General features: G+C 37.2%; 1 protein-coding gene across 1 annotated transcript in view; it reads left to right on the forward strand.

The window, feature by feature from the left end:
- Window positions 1-16,149, forward strand: part of LOC129798320 (hemicentin-2) — a 127,857-nt gene that overhangs the window by 99,904 nt on the left and 11,804 nt on the right. Inside the window, exons 12-14 of the mRNA XM_055841427.1 lie at window positions 5,010-5,200; window positions 11,641-11,815; window positions 15,631-15,835. Of these exons, the coding sequence (XP_055697402.1) occupies window positions 5,010-5,200; window positions 11,641-11,815; window positions 15,631-15,835 (571 nt within the window). The remainder of the gene's footprint in view (window positions 1-5,009; window positions 5,201-11,640; window positions 11,816-15,630; window positions 15,836-16,149) is intronic.

Consider the following 16,149-nt stretch of genomic DNA (forward strand, 5'->3'; position numbering starts at 1 on the left):
AAAGAGAGAACTTTCTGTTGATCAAATAGTGAAAAAAAATCCTTAGATTTTCATTCACCAAAAGGATCGCGAATGAATCAAAATGATCCACCTTTTTTTACCAGTGAATGCCTGTCTGATTTCACGACTATTTTTACTTCTACCATAGAAATATCATACCCAATATAATTTGGTATAAATTTGAATAACCTTTTATCAAAATTCTCTCTTGGTATATTCATAAATTTCATTAATTTGTTGTTGAGGCAAATTTATGTACCCTTCTGTAGTGTTTTACACAAAATAAAGTAGAACAACTAAATACTCAGTAATGAATAGTTTTCGTAAATAGCAAGTGGGAATAATTGTGCAGTCCAATTTATACACAGTGGCTAATTGAATTCATTACTAACACGATATGTGAATGTGGACATGGGCTTAAAATTTCATACGAAGTCTTCCTGTATAAACAAATACATTGTTGAATATAGTAAGTGGGACAAACTAAATGTATGAATTATGCATAGAAAACATCAATCAAATTGAAATTGACACGTTCTCATCATCACATACTGTATCTTGTGGAAAAATAAGTTATGAAAATGTGAGTCAGCTTTGATGGAAAGTTATACTATCACCGGAGCTTTTCCTAACTACAACCATCAGATGAAAGCTCTGGAGCATGTATAAAGAATCAAAGGAATTTCTCTATCATAGCTTCGGTGCTCCAGAAAACTGAGGGTTTTTTAGTACCCAGCATTTGGAAAATTGTCGTCACTAGGAGACACAGAAAAAGTCATTGGGGTATAAGAAAATTTAATGACGATGGGACGTTTTTGTTACACGAACGACACGATTTAAATTCTATTCTTTATAGGCTATAAATTCTAAAGTTTGCAAATAAAAGCATTTTTATACGGCTCTCAAGTGCTGATGATACAATTTTGATGAGCAAACTTCGTCAATATTTCATTACAAATTATTTTACTCATCATCTTCTCTTGAAATAATAACAGTCAATCCATTTGGCTCAACGCTATTGTTTGATATTTTATCCGTGGAAGCGGAAAATCGTTGTTGATTTAACAAAGGGTGGTATAATTTGAATAACGCAGGAGTCATATTGACATACATCTTCATCCTGGAGAAGAAATGGCTGGCGTTGAGCTAATTAGGTGATAATATACTAAAATTACATAGTATTACAATGTCAAACATCCCTAAAGGCTCGTTTAAACGAGGGCAACAAGGGAAACGAGGGAATTCAAAACACATCCCCTCAATGCATCTTGGGGAATATTCCTTGTGGTTCCGCCTTGAGCATAAATTTATTTAGCGTGTGTCTTGGCTAAATTCAAACGGATGAATGTCTTTCTATTTTTACTGCCTGAACTCCACAAGGAGAGAAGTATATTGCTTGAATGGAACTTTTACGACTTTCATAGAGGGAGGAAGAGACCAGAGATTAAAACCAGTAGGATTGTAGAGACTTAGGTTTAGACATATGCTGGGATAGTGAGACTTTCCTCGGGAGTGAGAGTCATCATTTCGGGCGCATCCACTTTTTTAATGGACGTTAAGTCGTCTTGCATAGGGCTAGGACAGTATACCACACGATTCAGCAGGAGGTAGGATGTTCATATCCGCAAAATATCAGATGGTACAACGGCCACAAAGGTCATGAAGAAGGGGCGGCATCCGGCGCAAACGAATAGCGCTCTCTTAGTCCAAATGGAGCTCTTGCATAACGATGGGACGTTTTATACCCTCGTAGAAGCGTAACAGTCTTCGTTGAGAAAATCCGCTAGTAGTTCTGAATGAGCAACTCGGAGACTTAGGGCCTTGACAGACCTGAGGATTAGGTGAGAGACGATTTAGCGTAATTATATTACGAAAATAATGGTCAAACAATATTTCCATCATTTTCAATTAAGTCGTCTCTCGGCTTAAGTCGTAAGTGTGTCTAGGGCATTACCCTGCTGAGCGTTATCCCCTAGACACATTTACGACTTAAGCCGAGAGACGACTAACGTAATAATAATCAAAATAATGATTTGACTGAATTCCCATCAATTTTCCACTAACTAAACCGTTTCTCGGCTTCAGCCGTAAGACGGATTAGTCAGAAACTCATGTAAATGTATTCCGATCATATAGATAGATAGATAGATATATAGATAGATAGATAGATATGTAGATAGATAGATAGATAGATAGATAGATAGATAGATAGATAGATAGATAGATAGATAGATAGATAGATATATAGTTAGATAGATAGATAGATTACGTTAGGTCGTCTCTATAGGCTTGAGGCGTAAGTGTGTCTATGGTCGTGTCAGTGGTGTCAACGAAGAAAGGCTCAAAACGCGTAAAATTAGGCGTACACATGACACTACTCGTCCATCCGAGATGGGAATTGGTTTTATACCATTTACCTAACGCAGAATTGGACACTAGGCTATGCTACCGAATGCTCGTGACAAATTGCTTAAAGCGGAGATCAGTGTACCACCAAGTTCCGGAACAATCCAAAAAGGTACAGCCCCATGTACAGCCCCACTATTGTACTAATATATGTACAGGGACATGAATCAGAAATATATTATTATTATTATTAAGGGAAATGGGACAGGAGGAACAAGAGGACAAGAGGAATACGCTTGTCCTTAGCCTAATGGTGCTTGAGGAGGCGAGAATGGGCACTAACAGTGACCGCTCAATGAGCAGCCCATTCAGGCAGCTCGATGAGCATAAGGTGTTACCTTGTTCTTTCAGCTCCAGTACGTCTCACTGAGACGTATGCTCATCAAGCTGCCTGAATGGGCTGCACATTGAGCGGTCACTGTTAGTGCCCATTCTCGCCTCCTCGAGCACCATTAGGCTAAGGGCAAGCGTATTCCTCTTGCCCTCTTGTTCCAGCATAAGCAGAAGAAAGCATAAATTGCTTTTTTCTTGCATTTTCCTTGCTTTTCCGCATATAGCTTTAGGTGGTGTCTCTGGGGATTGTAAAAATATACCGACGCTAAATGCAGTTAACTTAAGGGATTTCTGAAGTGGTCGCGAAATTAACAATCACTCAGGGAAACACATCAGCTTGACCTCATGAAGGCTGGAGACCGAGCCGAAAGCACTGGAGATAGTTGATGTATTTCTCTGAGTGATTGTTAATTTCCCAACGACTAACGGATCCCTGAAGTCTTTAGGGATGTTCCGCGATCATTTCGCATCACAACTATATAAGTCATAAGTCCATCGATTTTGAATTATATAATTTGACCCTTATCCTGCAAGGAGGGGTCATATTTATGTTGAATTTTTGAAATCTTAAGTTTAAATTTTTGACGTCATGCTGTTTGTCCGTCTGTGTATCCGGCTATTAAATAATTAGTTCAGCCATCTCTCGTCTTAAGGTAAGTGTGCCTAGGGCATAATACTGAACTTTGAATTCAAACGATTCCACGCTTTACCACGCCTAGAGCCCAAACGGTTAGAGATAGAGAATTGAGACCCCCTCCCTCCCCTGAGTCTACCATAGTTCCTTTAACATGACTCTGATTTTTTCCCTACCCCTCTTCTTCATCTCCAAAAACCAAGGTTTTTGAGATTGTTCGATAATATGTCGTGCGATTTTTTCCATTCTTGGATATGTTTTAGAATTATCCAGATGGACATTTTGACTTTATACGAAAATATCCTTGAATCTAACGTTTTTTTTTTTTCAAACTTATAAAAGGCTTTAGACAGCGTATTTCTCAACCGAATGATGTCATTTTTAGACTTGTTGGAAAGGTCTAGGAAATTCTGAGAAGACTGAACCGCTTCCAATTCTAATAAGCCTGAACCTATTCATAACCGATAACTAATTTTTATTCGAAATTCAATTATATTACTCTTAAGATGTCTTGGGCAGTAAATTTGAGTGATTTATGAATCGTTTCAAATGGGTTGAGAGCAGGTAAACGGTAATTGATGCGAAAGTTCTTTTGAGGTATACTATTTCAGTCACTATTTGAGCACTTCGCGAAGCCTGGGATGTTTGTCACCCCTTTTTGTAATTTTTTTTAGATTGTTAGATTAATTTTTGATAGTTAAAGGTTTTCTTGAGAACACGATAACAAAGCGAATATTTATAGGTGACTAGAAATTGCAAATTCCACGAAAACCGTGAATATTTTGGCAATATTGCAAATTTTGGTTAAAAAACCTCAACAAAATCTAATGCACAGCACTGATTTTACTTCAATGAAATGTTTTGCGAAGAGAACTAATTTTCTTAGCTGGCTTAATCAAGAGCTATCTTTGTGTATGTAGTACTTGATGTAGTCTTCTTAAATCTGTTGTATATTGAGATTTCTGATAAAATATCTCAACGTATTAGATGCTGTCGAGTAACTCAACACTGCGATGAGAATTTGTCGTCCAAAAGGGGAGAAGATAGACAAAGTTGTAAGATGATGTTTGGCCAAAAAATGAGGGGATGGAGTTGCCTTATGTGATTATCTCTAACAAGATTAAGGGAACGAGTAAAAGAGGTCGAAGGGTTGCGATGAAATTTCTTTAGCATGTAAAAGGATTCCTTCATGGGATATCGAGCGACCATAGAAGTTATTTTCGATATCCAATACATATTTAATGCGATAATAAGTGGGATATTATTTTACCAGCTGTCTATCGTTTGGAGAGGCTTCTGGTTGAGTGGAATAAGTGCAGGAAATATTTGGGTGAAGTGTTAAAAGCTGGAGGGGTTTAGCTTCGAGAGGAATTGAGTCACTTTGGGAGTTGAAGTGCAGGAATGCTTTTGAGCACATCAGCATGAATTTTAATAGATTTTCCTATAATCCTTGGAGATTTTTTCCTTGGTATTTCGCATCCTTTTACGGAAATATTTCAAATGTCAGCTGAATGGAGGGGGTGAAGTTATACGTGAAAACTCGAGAAAGCACTGCAAGGAGGTCTTGAGGGAGGATAATGGTAAATGTGGCTTCTATTGAATTTCACTGAACGATGAATTTCTCATGTTTCAACAGGAACACCAGATCCACCACGACTCTGTGAATTGTACAATAATACACATTTGGAGGTTGTTTGTATAGCAGGAAATGATGGTGGCCTGGAACAGCATTTCCTGCTTGAGGTGATAAATGGCGAGGATATTTATGGACGAGCCTTCTCGCTGCCGCCAGATGCAGAGAACGAGATATCCACAATGAATGATCAGGTTTGGCAAATTCCATAAAGACAACCTTCTCTCCCATTCTCACCACCCTTAGATTAATGCTCAGGTGCCACAATTCTGTTTTTGGCCATATGAATGGGAAGGCCAACAAAATGCCAATGTATTTTGTCATGCTCCTCCTAAACCTTAACCATCTATCCCCCAAAAACATTTATTTTTCAGCAGTTTTTCATGGTTTTCTCCCGCCCACAGAAATCCATCCCAAACCTATAAAAAATCACACAAAATCTCCTCCAAATTTGACAAGAAAAGAATGCAAATTTTGACCTGATAAGATAAAGAGTAAAAGAAAACACCATCCTCATACTCTAACCATTTGCTTAGAAAAAAAAGAACTTGAAAGTTATGCTTTAGATTGCCAACCATTTTCATACAAAAACTTATCATAAAATGCAGAAGTTTAGCACATGAATTTTAGAGCTGCCAATTTCCAAAGTCATTCAGAAGTTCATTTCATAATCCTCAATAGTTTCTTGGAGTTTCCCAAAGAGTCGTTAGCCAGCTGAAATTGACCGGATGATAGGTCAAAGTGTGTTTGTTAGAGGGACTTTAATGGTTTAATGGGTAAGCTTTCTGTCTTTCCTGTACTTAAATGGGCTTTACTGGGGATCTTGGCACGGTGAATTGGGTGTTAATGATGGGGGGCTTCCAAGTATCGAAGGGGATCGGACTTGAGAATCTTTTCTTCCTCATAGTAAGGCGCACGAGAATTAAGCAAGGCTACAGCTTTATGGCCTATAAATAGTAGAATATTGTAGTACATATAAAATGCCAGAATTAAAACTTTGTAATGTGATTTTGAAGAACTTTTATAATTGAAATATAATCAATTTTCAAAGGGATTATTGAAAACTTTCCGCAGTATTAAAAGGGACAGATAATCCTAGCCGGCTTATGTAGGTGAGATTCTTAACGTGAGCTAACTCGGAGTGCATGCAAATTCGATTTGATGCTGAAGTAGGGAGACGCCATTCAGTTATCTTGAATCAAATTCGTGAAATTATACAAATTTTGTATTTAAACCAAAATATCAAAGATTTGGAAGGAGTGACAGAAAAGTGATATACGGGTGAAATGTAGACCAGAATGTTCTCTATAATTTTGCCGTAGAACTTGAACTCATCGATTACTCAGAAGCCAAGATAAGCGAGGTTTTTTGTTTCTTAACTCGTTTTTTCATCCAGAGTTTCCCAAGTAGTCATTTGTTGAACTTCAACTATATCAAGGAATTGTTGTATTTTGTGGGACTTTCCATTTAAAACCCTATTTTAGGTGTCTTGGTGGAGTAGAGGCAGTCAAATTGGCATCTGAGTGATTTCAAAGCGTTATTATGGGAAAAATCATTTTTTTCACACTTAAACGGCAAAATCGGAGTGATAGCGTAGTCTGAGTGGAAAATGATGTATGGACGAAATGTAGAGACAAATGTGCTCTGCAATTATGTCGAGGTAATCATCAAAATCGGGTCAGCGACAGTCGAGATAATTGAGGTTATGTGACATTGAAATTGGTTTTTCGACTGTGGCGCCCCTGGTGTTGGTCCCACGAAGTTCAAATATTCTAGAAAGTTGTAGCATTTGGTGAGATCTTTCGTTTAAGCCCTCACTCATCAAAATCGGTCACATAGAACCGGATATATGATTTTTTGAATTTTGTGAACTTTGACCCCTCATATCTCCGGTTCTATTGAAACCACAGCGCACATTTGCACCATTTTGGAAACGTCCTAGACTGGACTACAACATACTAAAATTTCATTAACTTGCACAATGCCGTTTTTGAGAAAAATGTCTTTGAATTTCGATGAATTTTGACGCTATCACAGCGCCACCTATGGTGACTTTTTGAACTTCCATCTGAAAGTGCTCATCGAGACGAAACCAAAAAGGTAAAATTTAGGCCGCTATGTTAATTAGAACCGGAGATAGAGGGCGGTCAATGTTCGAACTTTGACCCCTTATAGCTCGGGTCAGGGGTTATGGATCGACTTAAGGTTTTTTTTGTTTCATAGGTATAATCAACGGCTACAACATACTAAAATTTCAGCCCGATTGCATAAGGAATTTTTGAGTTATTTAACTTTTAAGATTTAAAAATTTTCTTTTTAAAAATAGCGCCCCTAGTGGTGGTTTTATGAACTTGCGATGTTAGAAGGGGAAGTGGAATTTCATGGGAGCTTTCCAAAAAGCCCTCATTTTTTAAATTCTGACAATTAGAACCGGAGTTATGGCCATTTTAAGAATTTTTTTTTGGACCCTTATAGCTCGGGTCAGGGGGGTCAGGGGACCTTAAGTTTGGTATTGATGGAAAGCTCTAAGGCCCAGCTATAACATACTAAAATTTGAGCCCGCTCGATGCCATAGGGGCGGAGCTATTGAGAAAACAAAAAAAGGGGGGTCTTCAAAATGGCGGAAGGAGGGGTGGGGGTGGGGGGTCAATGCACCATGTTTCAATTTTCATACGATATTTAACCTTTGCCGAAAACCGCAAGTCGATATCTTTTTTAGTTTAGGAGCTATTAAGCTCCAAAGAGCGGCCGGCCAGCCGGCCGGCCGGGAACGTAACTTAGCCCCCCATATATTCGTGATCAGGAAGTGGCGAAACACATTTTGGCCAAGTTTGAGCGCGATCGGACGACATGAAATTTTGTTAGGATTATAGTAGGTGAGATTGTTAAGAATCTCACCTAATATAGGTCAAATACAAATAAGTTTATGCAATATACGCAGAGGAAGTTATTTAAGATTCAGAAATGGTAGACAAGTAGCTCTTACGACAAACTTAGAGCGACAATATCAGGAAATAGGCTAAGGAATAAGGCGAAGGGATGCATACATAAGGGGGGGGGGTTGTCCTATCTACCCACGAGATTGAAATTTTAGAACTTGTCTGATACACTATTTGGTTGCAATGACTAAAACCAAATAGGATTATAATTTTATTTTTAATACTCAATAAATAAAGTGCCATAAGCGGGTGTGCATTTTTATCTTTTTCTATAAAATATTATAAAAAACTAAATAATTAGATATATTAATTTAGTTCTCTCAAAGAAGCCCACAGGGAAATAAGGAAAAGACACTGCTATCATAGAACAAAAAAGTGAATTATAGTGAATAAGAACATATATAGCGGGAGATGAGGCTACATTTACCTGGCCTAGGGCTACATTGAAAACGCTATTTTTGTCAGGTAAAATGTCCTGAACCCTTTCCAGCTTTACTTTGAAAATGAAATTAACAAAATTGGGATTATCCGATTTAGATAAAGTCCATCTTGAAGGCAGTTTCATAATTTTACGATTCAAGAAGTTCCCGTTCCTATTGGTAACAAACTTGACTAACTCATGTTTCAACACAAACATTTACAAATCGGTCAATTGCGTGCTGAACACGGAAGATTAAAAAAGAACCAAATCATCTGCAAAGAGAAGAAGATGGCTCACTGTGAAAACCTTCCGATCCGTTACAATTTTGTACCATAAAGAAAATTTTGCAAATGTTTGAAAAGATGATAGTCGCTTAGTGCCACATCTGAACTATACGGCGGGTGTGATAACAGCGTTTTGGAGGGTCGTTACAGATGTGTGTGGGCTGGTGTTGACTTGATGGAACACAATAGACAATTGACCAATCCCTATTGACCAATTCTGGATGCTTCTGGTCGATCGTCTTGTTTAATCTGTTCTGTTATTGGCAATAGATGTCAGAATTGAACGTTTGGCCATTAGGCAGCACTACATAGTGGATCATTCCCTTCCAATCCCACCAAACATACAGCAAAGCCTTTTTGGCCATTAATCCGAATTTGGCGATTGTTTATGGTCTGGCCCATCATGCTTGGACCAGGATTTTTTAGATTATTATTCTTATATGTTAATCCAATTATCATCGCCAGTTACCATACGATTCAAAAATGTATCGATTTCGTTACGTTTTAGCAAAGAATCACGGACATCAAATCGGTCGAAAATGTTCTTTTGCAAAAAATTGTGTGGCACCTATATATGGGTGCCTGTCGTGTCTTCTGGTTAGGGGGAGTTCTGCTAGGGTTCGAGGACTCATAGTACGTAAAGTTCAAGATGACTGCCTCTATCGGACGCTTTTTATAAAAGGCGTCATTCTGTTTAATTCTCTTCCGAGTGATTGCCGCATTTCTGCGGTTGCTATTCATAATTTATATCTTCAGGCTGGATCCTAGAAGCAATTAATTTGTTTCTCGAACACTCTTAATTCTGAATTCTTGTCATTTTCTATTTTTTTTATGTTCCTCTTTTTTCTGTTTTTTTTTTCTTATCACAATTGTAAAAGGGATGACCCTATTCTTGTGATTAAATAAAGTAATAATAATAATAATATCTAGCCTCTTCCTGAGATCAGCCTTACGCAAATGGTTCTAAATGTTCCAAACTGTTATTTGGGTAATATTGAGTTCTTAAGTTCTTAACGATTTCCATGATTTTATCGACATTTTCGACAATTGGTCTACTATAGCGTGACTCATCATCGAGATCTATTTTCCGAAAACGTTATAGTTTGAACTACTGATTTACCCGATATTGCACTAATTCTATAAACAGCACAATTATTTTGGCTGCCTGATTCGCCTTTTGGACCTTTGTCGTAGCAATACTGAAGAACATGTAGAATTTTCTCTTATTTTACCTTTATTTCAGAAAGTTGATACATACATCTGGCTTTACAAAACACGAAACGAACAAAGAACTTTTTTGAAGAGTAGTACTACCCTGAAACCGGTGGCAGCCAATATCCCGAAAGCCAAAATCCCGAAAGCCAAAATCCCGAAAGCCAAAATCCCGAAAGCCCAAATCCCGAAAGCCAAAATCCCAAAAGCCAAAATCCCGAAAGCCAAAATCCCGAAAGCCAAAATCCCGAAAGCCAAAATCCTGAAAGCTAAAATCCCGAATGCTCAAAATCGGGAAAGGGATAAAATTATATGGAGAGAAATGTTTAGAATAATTTCCCAAGACACAGAAGATTTCCCTTTGCCTCCAGCAAGCGCGGTTGCAATCATGGTAGTAGTTATGCCACTTTTTTTTAATGCCTCTTAAGGTCACCTCCAATTTTAATGTGTGTGTTAACGTTCTAAAGTTACATATGAAGTCTGCTGTCTCCTTATGTGTTTTGTGTCTACCCTCTCTTTTGAGGGGTAGTTTAGCTTGACACATAAATAGAGCTCTTTACACTCTATCTGTTTCTCATTTATATAATACTTATTTGTTTATCTGTTTATTTATTTATTTATTAATTTTTAATTTTTATCGAAACGACAGCCAGTGACTTCAACGCGTAGTACTGGGAGGAACATGACCGCTCCAATCCCCGGGAAGACAAAGACAAGGTGGACCCTCACCCCGACTGGGTTGAGAGTGAATATAGTGAAGGGGGGCTGGCAAATAGTTCCATGCCTGACTGAAGGTATTGCAAAGAACCCTGTAGCCGTCCCCCCTCACTTTGCTTATGCTCACAGGCAACCGGGCCACAAGTAACCGGAAAGTCCAGCCACCATTCTGTGGCTGCAGAATATATTCGGGATTTTGGCCCATTCGGATTTTTGGCTTTCGGGATTTTGGTCCATTCGGGATTTTGGCTTTCGGGATTTTGACCGGGACCCCCATGAAACTCAACTTTCCTTCCGTTTAATTTTTTTCAAGCGTCAGCCTAAGTCTGGGTCCTAACGGTTCTCATGAGAAGTTCTCGTCTTATATAGAGTGTACAATATTATTATATTTTTTGGCTTAATTCATAAAAGCTCTGAAGAATTCACTAGCTACTTTTCGTAGAATAAAATTGGAGTGATATCTCCTTACACGTTAACTCTTTGGTGAAAAATTCGAATTTCACGCGACTTCTGCTAGCGGAACCTGATACTACCCTCTTGGCAAGTGCACAATGACTGCGAATCTTTGATATAAAAATTCATGAAACTTATAAAAACTATTTCCAACAAATACTTTTTGTGAACAAGCTAAAATGCATGGTCAATGAATAGTAAGAGAAATTCAACTTTTATTACTGCCATAAACGCAAGTGATAACCCCATGAATTTTCCTAGAACTTGGTCAGAAAAAAGGCACTGAACACAAATAAATTTCAATCACGCTTCCTGAAAGTTCCCAACTCTGCAAATTGTTCTTTCATTTGAATACATGTGCAGGGTGTGTGATGGCAAAAAAAGTGCCTTCTATGGATTGTCTTTAGGGCTTAGACAGAGATGTATAATAAAGCATTCAGAATGAGGAGGAGGGGCACGAGATAATGTGGGGAAAAAGTTTCATATAAAAGTTTTCCTGGACTTTAGGGTGATGGGAAAATGTTTTGGTGAGAGATAGTTAAGGGTATAAAGAAGAGTTGTTGGTGGATGAAATTGAAAGTGAAACACTGACTTCTTGTCACTTGCAGGCGACATCGGCTCCATTGTTGCGGCTCAAGGAGGATAAGCCATTGTTCAAATTGGATAATTTGGAGCATGGCCGAGAATACCAATTGCTTGTGTTTGCTGTTAATGCCAAAGGACGAAGTTATCCACCGGTTGTGCTCGACAAAGTCAAAATTAGCAATTTAAATGTACTGTATGGTAAGTCACCTGATGCTACATCAATTTATCTATTTGTCCCAGATTTTTGGGTATATTGAAAACTGATTGATTTGGTCATTCATCCATTTACACTTAGAAGAATGTGATAGTAAAAATTACTATTTTCCAAGACAAATTTTAGTGATTTTGATTGTAAAAATATCATGAGGTAATTTGTTTAATAAACGACACAATATTAATAGCCCAGCACCTTGAAGATTTGTCGTAAAGTTTTGAATTTTAATATAAGGCAACCAGCTATTATTCTCATTTTTAAATCACATAAGGGCCCAAGTAAACTCAGGCCTATCTTCGAAAATATTTAGCCTGAAAAATTTGGCTATATAGGATTGACTAAAAAAAATATTGAAAGGATCTCTAATCTGTGATCCTAATCCCTTAGTGTATGACTTTTCATCTAAATTTCATAAGCTAAATATTCTAAGACCAACCTGAGTCTATTAAGGGCCTTTACGGTCTGCATAGAACTGAGAATTAACCGAGATACAGCTTATCGTAATTGTAATCCAAGCAATTATTAAAAGTGTATCGATTAATTTTTCATTAAGTCTTTATCGGTTAAAGCCTAGGCCTAACTAGACTAGAGCAGTATACCAAATAGAATCCCAACCTTAGGACATTCAGAACAACTAACCACGCTTTCCTTTCTAAATCGGGATTCAGGTTATCCGAAGTTTAGCCTGATATGGATGCCCCTCTTAGGTCAGAGAACTATTCCGAATCTTTTCTGACCTTTAATAGGTTCTGCGTTCAATCAGATTACCTTCAGATCTTAGCAAACCGTAAACTTCTTTACACGATCTTCGTAAGTTATTCCCTTAACCCTTTAAGGACAATTAGAACACCGGTGTCCCGAAAAAATATTTTTCTATGGTTTTCTAAAATCATATTTTCCCCTAAAAAGTTAGAAAAACTGATTTTTCTAACTTAAATGTTTGATCCTCTTGTCCTTAAAGGGTCAAGAGGGAGAAGCGGGGTCCGTTGTGCAATAAGTAAGAATATTTGGATTTTAGGCTCCGGCTCAACTGTCACAGTTATGAGTTCTAGCCCTGTCCCCGCTCAATGCAAATAATAGAAGTGCCTAAAGAAACATTAAACACGAAAGATTGTAAGCTAAACAATGTATATAATGTCACAAAGAGCACTGTACATCAAAAATAAATAAAATAATAAATATCTTCTTAACCTTTTAAGGACGAGAATCAAAACCTTTTTTTAACTAGAAAGTTATTATTACCCTCTAAATAGTTTGAATAAATAGTTTTTATTTTTCGGTTACCGGCACTTAGCCTTAAAGGATTAACCGTTCGCAAGATCTAAAACAATGATGGCCCTAGTTTATGGTTATTCTTGCAGTCACTTGAAATAAAGCTAAACATTCCCTATAGATGTTCCGCCGAATTCGAATTCGAAGTGATCCCTGTCAATTCCTATAAGAATTTTCAATGGATTCCTAAGACATTGCCCTGGAATTTTCTGGCATGATTGAAACGCTTAGAAAACCGGTCATTTCGTCTATTTGCATACACGATCTTTCTTCCGCTCAAGACCCTTATAGATGCCTTATGCGAATCTTTAAAATCGGATTTTCTAATCATGCTATTGAAAAGCTATGTCCCTGGCAGCGTCTTTAATCCAAAATGTGACTTACGTTTGATTATAACACAATAACGTTACTAGGCTAATTTTGATGAACTTATATCATTGAATAGGTCCCACACCAGAACATGCTATATCACCTTTTATAGCTTGCCTTCCGGGATTGAGCTCCTAGTGTCCTTTATGCGTCAAATACACTCGGGATGGTCCTTAAAAATATTTAGTAAATTCAATGTAAAAAGGATCAGGTTGAGCTATCATATACAGAGAAGTTAGGGTCTTTGCAGTGGCGTATCTAGACACTTATGCGAGGGGTGAGGTTGTACGCGAAGGCGCCCTTACCACGGTAAAAATTGTTCGAGCGGGTAGTATTATTGACTACCATATTCCTTGAAAAATTTAACTTTTAATTTTGAGTTTAATAGGTTTAATTTTGAAAATGCAGTGAAATTTTAATTATATTTAATAAGAGTTAAACGCAAGAGTGGAAGCTCCCCTTTTCAAGGAATGTAGTACTCAATGTTGATCAACAGTAAAAATCAAAATTTTGAAGAATAGTATTTTGATTAAGATTTTTTTAAAAACATGTACAGTAGGGCGTTTCAAATAGGAAAACATTTTTTTTTGGCACTATTCCGAGGGTGCTCTACATGATGAGACAAGAAAGTTTTTCTTCTACGACCATATGATCAGACGCTGTTTAGAGGTGGCTGAACGACCCTCTCTGTAGTGTAAAATCCGGTAAAATCGTAAATTTGTTCTACAGAGAGGGTCGTTCAGCCACCTCTAAACAGCGTCTGATCATATGGTCGTAGCAGAAAAACTTTCTTGTCTCATCATGTAGAGCACCCTCAGAATAGTGCCAAAAAAATTTTCCTAGTTGAAAAACCCTAATGTACAGCTTAAGTATGAAATAGTTAAGGTTGTACTGAAAACATGCACTTGCACAGTGGTTAGACTTCTTAAAACAGATGGTGCTCGTCAAAACCAATACAGCCGAGCACAGCTGAAGAATAAAATGCATAAAATTATGCATAAGTCCTGCATAGCTCAATTGATTAAATTGAGAAAATAAAATTGAATCTAAATTTTTAACAGTTTTCTGAATCTTAATCGTGTTATGTTTAACAGCTGTGCGCGTTTCCAGCACAATATAAACCGTTTTATGCTTTAGCTATGCAGATTTCATGCATAATATTTGAGTAGTACCAGTTTTATACACAATCTTAACCATCTCATACTTCAGCTGTGCGTATTTTCAGCACAATTTTAATTTAATATTTTGAAATATGTTTTTATTTCAACTCGAAATTTTGAAAAAATATAAGGACAAAATGCATTTTAGGAGCCAAGAGGAGCGTTAAGAAAGCTCTGCAAGAAATTAGGCGCCCTCAAAAAGCACTTGAAGGAATTAAAAGTGTCGTTTTTTACTTCAACAGGAAATCTTCCAAAAATATAAGGGCAAAATGCTGTATGAAAGCTTTATGGGCGCTAAGGCCTTTAGAACAATTGGAGACCCCAAAAAGTCAGGGAATTAAAAAAGCTTTTTCTTTACTTTAACGCTAAATTTTGATAGATAAGGACAAAATGCATTTTAAACTAGGACCACAAAACTAGAGGAGCGCCCTAGAAGGTCTCGTGAAGAAATTAAAAGTTTTTTTTATTTATTTCAACGCGAAATTTTTCAGAATTATATGGACAAAAGGCATTGTAAAAATTAGAGGGGTACTCCAGAAAGACTCGGAGTCTATTTTATTAAAATCTTTTTTATTTCAACATGGAAAGAATAAAGGGTCAGGGTTTAGTTCTCTAAAAAAAAGGAACATCGGCGCCCCTAGAGGCTCGCGCCCTGGGCGGACCGCCCCTCCCGCACCCTCTTAGGTACGCTACTGGGTGTTTGCCTAAATATATTTTACCTTAAATGCTCTTGAGGATTAACTTGAGCCTATTCGGGGTTTAATTCTATAAGCATTATATTATAAACATTCTATAGAATTTTCCTCGGAATCATCTTATCGCCCAAATTATTTTACCACTATTACTAATTTCTTCGAGTGAAAGAGTCTCTCTTGAAAATTGGTAATTTCTATTATCTTCTTATAGTTTTCAATCAAATAATTGTAGAAAGTACAATGAAAATTTTTCTCAGTGTAATTTACAATTGAGTTCATTCTATCTACCACAATACATTTCAGATGAAACAATTGTATCGGACGATTTATCATCACCTCCTGCCACAGGCAACAATGAAAAGAGAGAATCAACATTGATTATCCTGGTAGCTGTTGTTGGTTCAGGAATTATTATTGTTACATCAATTATTATTGCTGCTATTGCGATAACATATCATCATATGAGGCCCAAACCTCCTGAACCTCAGGATGTACGAAAGAGAATGAGGTGAGAATCCATTTAATTCCATTACCACACCATTTATCCACATTAAAGTCGTATTATCCTGGCAAATCAAAAGACACTTTTAAAGTACCCTAAACATCCCTTGAACTTTAGAATTTACCCCAGCTTTGGTGTGTCTCCCCCTATCCATCCCAAAATTCACTTGAAGCGTAAATTTTCACTCTTCTCATACTCCAAATTCACTTTACATGTCCCATCTTCGTTTCTCTTTTTTTTTATTTGACTGAGAATTTTATTTCACGCCAGATTTTTCTTATGCTTCAGCATCTTCTTTAATATTTTGTTGGATTTTTTTC

The sequence above is a fragment of the Phlebotomus papatasi genome, chromosome 1, assembly GCF_024763615.1.
Source record: "Phlebotomus papatasi isolate M1 chromosome 1, Ppap_2.1, whole genome shotgun sequence".
Lineage (NCBI taxonomy): Eukaryota > Metazoa > Arthropoda > Insecta > Diptera > Psychodidae > Phlebotomus > Phlebotomus papatasi.